This window comes from Meriones unguiculatus, chromosome 6, assembly GCF_030254825.1.
Source record: "Meriones unguiculatus strain TT.TT164.6M chromosome 6, Bangor_MerUng_6.1, whole genome shotgun sequence".
In the NCBI taxonomy this organism is placed as follows: Eukaryota; Metazoa; Chordata; class Mammalia; order Rodentia; family Muridae; genus Meriones; species Meriones unguiculatus.
In genome coordinates, this window is record NC_083354.1 from 95,739,576 (window position 1) to 95,745,575 (window position 6,000).

The 6,000-nt window shown below is 39.8% G+C and overlaps 1 protein-coding gene across 3 annotated transcripts in view; it reads left to right on the plus strand.

The window, feature by feature from the left end:
* Positions 1 to 5,661, plus strand: part of Dnajc5b (DnaJ heat shock protein family (Hsp40) member C5 beta) — a 77,510-nt gene extending 71,849 nt beyond the window's left edge. For all 3 annotated transcript variants that reach the window (XM_060384602.1, XM_060384603.1, XM_021652740.2), the window contains one exon: positions 5,267 to 5,661. In XM_060384602.1, the coding sequence (XP_060240585.1) occupies positions 5,267 to 5,361 (95 nt within the window). In that variant the 3' untranslated portion in view covers positions 5,362 to 5,661. The remainder of the gene's footprint in view (positions 1 to 5,266) is intronic.
* Positions 5,662 to 6,000: the final 339 nt, after the last annotated feature.

Here is a 6,000-nt window from a genome sequence, read left to right on the forward strand (position 1 = left end):
ACCCTGCACTCCTCTGACAGCTGAAGGCCAGAAAAAAAAAATCTAAATTCTATTAGTTTGATAGAATCTTATTATGTGGTATTATTTCTCTCCCCACTTCCCATCTCTGTTCACATTTGCTAACAGACAAAAGCAACAAAAGCCTAAACTACAGCCTATCATTTCTGAACACTCTGACAAAGCAGACCAAACTATAAGCACTAAATTCAGTTTTGTTTTTTTTTCCTCTTCTATGCTGAAGCCAATAGAATTATATCCAACCAAAACTGTTCAGGTGAACACTAACAGTTTCCTGTGGATTAATGTGTTTTGTTTTGTTTTTTTATGGAAGAGGTGGAGGTGTGTTTCTAAAGGACAGGAGTCTTTACAGTTCTGACCTTGGTTATGATTCAGAGCATGGAAAAATGTTGATTGCTTCATTGTTATTGCCACTCACCTGGATAGACTCAGATAAATTCACAGCCACCAAGCAGAAGCAGCCATATGGCTCTTGTTCTCAGCCAAGATCTAGACACACATAATGCACTTGCTGCTTGGCATTCATCACATCTGCCATTCCAGGAAAAGGGCAGCAAAGGAGAAGAGAATTCATCCTCCCTCTTTTTGTACCCTTACTTAGTCTCCTTTTCCCTGCAATGAGGAACCAATGTCTATGGAGGAACTATGGAAGGAAAGTAACACTAGAAACCTGTGATGCTTCATAGGAAGATATCCTCAAGCATTAAGGTACCAGGCCAGGGCAGTAGGACAAGTGCGCCAGCCTAGAACGCTGCCCAACAGTGCAGCACAAAGCGTACCGTCAATGTTTGTATGTGTGTTTACTGAGAATACCTTTCTATATCACATATTTATTGAGCCCTTGGTGTCTGTTGGACAGTATGTTAGCAGACCTGGCTTCTGGAATCTTGAGTATTGTAATCTAGCAAATAAGATTTAGAGGCAAATAATAAACAGAAACACAGAGAGCTAGCCAATTGGCAGCCACAAAAAAACCTACCAGGGGAAAAACACAGAGGCTATGAAAGCGAACAGTAAGGGGTTGAGTGGATTCAGGCTATTACAGCTTCCCCAGGGAAGTGACATTTAATGCAGAAACAAAGCAGATCAGGAAAATGGGACGTTTTGAAGGGGTGAATCTTGGTATAAGAAATGTTTGGTACAGTCTTTCTGTAAGTCCTGCAGATAAGGTAGTGAATGGTGTTCTATATGCCAGGCAAGGCCTCCATGACACAATTTTATTGCTGAATTAGTGAAGCAGCTTCATGAAGGCAGTATTTGCAAAGATCCCAGAACTAAGATGTGTTTCTTCAAGGAAGGGCTCAACCCATAAGAATTAACTATGCTCAGCAGGGGCAGTGGGTTGTCCTTACAGTGGACTGGAGAAGAGCAAGAGTACAAGGAACAGCTAGGAGAGAAGAAAGGAAGTCAATATAGAACTGCAGAGGGTTGAAGGGAGGCATGAGTACACTCTGTAAACAGACAGACTTGGGAATATGATGCTAAGTGAAAAAAGCTAGGCATAAAAGACAAGTTCAGCTCTTATTTTGTCTGAATTTCATTTATTTATTCTCACTGTACTAATATTTTGAGAAAGCACCTCATAATTTAATATCTACTCTACTGCTGATGAACATTGAATAGACTCCACTTTATTTGTGATTATAAGCAGCTTGTAGGAATGTTCTTGTGCTTACATCTTGGTGCGTGAGTGCTAAGGAGTGTTTGTGTTTGTGCATAGAAATGGAATTTGTTAGACAAGGGGTACTCATATCTACAATGTATTAAGTAGCACCAAGCAGTTCTGCAAAACTGAGGGGTTAATTTACATTTCCTCTAAGAGCTAATATCAGCACAGAAACTCACATTTTTGCCAACATTTGACATTAACTGACTGGAAATGTGTGTCAGTCTAGTGTGGGGGATTTGACACAGTGCTGTGGCTCTAATTTTTATCTCTTCATTTACTAGAAAGGTTGAGCACTTGTGTTCATGCATGATGTATGTACCTGTATGTGTAGGTTCAGTACGTGTGTATATGCACGTGTGGAGGCCAAAGGTTGACCTAGGTAAATGGCTCCAAGGTTGTCTTCAGGCCTCCACATGCATTCATACACACATTCATGTTCACCCACATATACAGACACCTGGCACACAAATGCACAAAAACACCAAAGAAAGAAAGAAGCAAGCAAAAGAAGATACATGAGTTTATAAGAAAATCCAGTTGGTTCTTAGACCTGGGGATTCAAATATTACTCTCCTACTTCATTTATTTCTTCCCAAAAGGCATATTATTAGGTGTAGGCAGTCTTAGCACCCTGTCCTTTATAATTTTTAATCTTTTATCACATTTTCTTTTTTGTGTCTGTGTTACATTCTGAATAATTTGTTCTAATAAATTTTCTATTTCATGATTTCCCTTTTTGGCTTTTTAAAGCTCTTTTGTTTTTAAAGTGTATTTTCAGTGTATTTAATCACTAGACTTTTAAAAATATAGTTTATTTTTATTTTATTTTCATTGGTGTTTTGCCTGCTGTAGTTATAGACAGATGTGAGCTGTTGTGTGGGTGCTGGAAATTGAACTCAGGTCCTCTGGAAGAGCAGCCAGTGCTCTTAACCACTGAGCCATCTCTCCAGCCCCTAATTGCTAGATTTTTAAATAAATTTTAAAATCTGATAACTTTAAAAACTTAATTTTTTTATATTTTTTGTTTGATAAATGCAAAAATTGAAGAATCTCTGAATATTATTTTGTCTTTTGTTGTTAGTATAAGCTTTCCCCCAGTGCATTTTCCTATGTCTCTCTCTTTTCATATGAGTGTGAGGTGTGTGTGTGTTTACTATAAGCTTAAGTTTCTGGCAGTTTTATAGAGACTCCTTAGTGTTAAGCTGAATGTGAAGTCATTCATGTCCTCTGGGTTCCTGAGATTACTCCTTTCACTGAACTTTATGGTGAATGATTGTTGGGTATCTTCTGAAAGACATGGGTACTGAAAAGACATGGGCTGACAACTTGTGTGTTCATTGGTTTGTCATCAAACATTTCTAAGGAAGCTTCTGCAGCCCAGCACCAGATAAGGCTTCACGTAGGCTTAAGAGCGACTGTGGGTACTTTGGATACTTTCTGTGTTAAACTTCCTCTTAGGTTCTCCACCAGAACAAGCCTTTAAACTCTTGTTCCTTGTTTTCTCCTACTTCCCATGTCCATCCCATTTGTCTTTCTAAGTGAGGACTTATCATCTTATTCTGGGTCCTCTTTCTTGTTTATCTTCATTAGGTGCACATATTTTAGTATGTTTATCCTATCTTATAGGTCTATATAAGTGAGTATATACCTTGTGTGTCTTTCTGCTCCTGGGATACCAAACTCAGGATGATCTTTTCCAGTTCCCACCACTTGCCTGCAAATTTCATGATTTCCTTGTTTTTAATTGCTGAGTAGTATTCCACTGTGTAAAAGTACCACCATTTTTGTATCAATTCCTCCATTGATGGACATCTGGGCTGTTTCTAGTTTCTGGCTATTACAAATAAAGCTGCTACAAACATGGTTGAGCAAATGTCCTTGTTGTGTACTTGACCTTCTTTTGGATATATGTCTAGGAGTGGTATAGCTGGGTCTTGAGGAAGCACTATTCCCACTTGTCCGAGAAAAGGCCAGATAGATTTCCAGAGTGGTTGTATGTGTTTACATTCCCACCAGCAATGGAGGAGGGTTCCCCTTTCTCCACATCCTCTCCAGCATGTGTTGTTGCTTGAGGTTTTAACCTTTGCCATTCTGATGGGTGTAAGGTGAAATCTCAGGGTCGTTTTAATTTGCATCTCTCTGATGACTAAGGACATTGAACATCTGTTTAGGTGTTTCTCTGCTATTCTGTATTCCTCTACAGAGAATGCTCTGTTTAGCTCCATACCCCATTTTTTAATTGGATTGCTTGATTTGTTGCTTTTAATTTCTTTAGTTCTTTATACATTCTGGATATCAGCCCTCTGTCAGATAATAGGATTGGTGAAGATCCTTTCCCAGTCTGTAGCCTGTTGTTTTGTTCTAAGACAATGTCTTTTGCTTTACAGAAGCTTTTCAGTTTCATGAGGTTCCATTTAACGATTGTTGCTCTTAGAGCCTGTGCTGTTGGTGTTCTGTTCAGGAAGTTGTCTCCTGTGCCAATGAGTTCCAAGTTCTTCCCCACTTTTTCTTCTAACCGATTTAGTGTATCTGATTTTATGTTGAGGTCTTTGATCCACTTGGACTTTAATTTTGTGCAGGGTAATAAATACGGATCTATTTTCATTCTTCTGCATGTAGACATCCAGTTGGACCAGCACCATTTGTTGGACAGGAGCCTACCTCAGAGGGCCTCTGAAAGATTCTACCTAGCAGTGTATCAAAGCAGATGCAGAGACTCATAACCAAACCTTCGGCAGAGTGCAGGGAATCATAAAATAAAAGGGGGAGTTAATATGACCAGGAGAGGACTGGAGCTCCAAAAGAACAAAATATCTCAGGGCACGGGGTCCTCTATGAGACTGTTTCTCCAACGAAGGACCAAACATAGAACCCCTGCTCGGATGTAGCCCATGGTAGCTCAGTATCCAAATGGGTTTCCCTAGTAAGGGGAACAGGAACTATTTCTGACATGAACTCAGTGGCTGGCTCCTTTACTTCCTACCCCCACCCCACCTCCGAAGGAGGAACAGCCTTGCTAAGCCACAGAGGAGGACATGGCAGCCAGTCCTTGAAGATACTTGATATGCTAGGGTCAGATGGAAGGGGTGGAGGTCCTCCCCTAGCAGTGGACTTGGAAAGGGACAGGGAGGAGATGAGGGAGGGAAGGGGTGGGATTGGGAGGGGATGAGGGAGGGGGCTATGGCTGGGATACAAAGTAAATAACCTGTGATTTAATATAAAAAATAAAAATAAATAAAAAGAAAAGACAAAATAGAAAAAATAAAATAAAAATTAATAAAAAAAAATAAACCCTTTTTCCAATTAGAGCCATGCATGCAGTTAGGGACTACAAAACTCTAGCACTCATCCTCTAAATAAATGGTATTTTCCATACATGTAGTTTTCATGAAAAACGAAACCTGGGATATGCAGTGTCCAACTTGAGTTTAGTTATAATCCTGTATACAATTCACAGAATTTGAAGAATTCAGGCAATATCTTGTGAGCATGCTTGCTATTTCAAAAGAACGCCTACCGTTACCGCAGGAACTTGGTAAAAATGGGTTTGATTACTGCTTCTCTGTGTTTTCCCCCCAGATATGGACTTTCCAGTTGTTCTCCAGCCTACAAATGCAAATGAGAAAACACAGCTAATCAGAGAAGGATCTCGAAGTTACTGTACAGACTCTTGATGTTGGACCCAAGGCGGGTTCACCACTCCTCTGCTTGGTTCAGCCATGTCTCTGGGTGGTCGTGGGGGAGTCGGGAACATGAAATGCTGTGAACATATTCACATTTGTATTTTATTTTAGGTTAAGGGGAAGATGATTGCTACATAATTTTCTCAGACTTTCTCTTTCAGTAGAATTCCTAATGAAAAGCATTCAGTTTGATGAATAAAAGCCTGAAGAGTCATTTTGTGCTGCTTTCATGAGGTAAGACGGTAGCAGTGGACAGGTGTTCTGATTCTGACCTTAAGGTAAGCCATATGTTATTCCTCAGAGGCAACTAACGTTGTTTCAGACGAAAAGACACTTTTTCTTAACTAAACTAAACCCAGTTGTCATGCTTGCCACAAATGTCAGAAGCAAAACACTCCGAGGAGCTGAGAGGGAGTTTAGTTTGTGTTTGTGGAGCTCTCTGCTGCTGTTTAAAATGTTACAGAAATATGACCTAAAAGAGAAATGGCATTTACTGAAAATTGATGACTAAAACTGGAACAGATAGGTTTAGTGCATGCCGTTAAAAATGCTTTGAAAATGACAAACATACTCAACATTAGTTAAATCTTAGAACTGAGCCAGGTAATCAGCTTAAGCCTGACCTAGCCC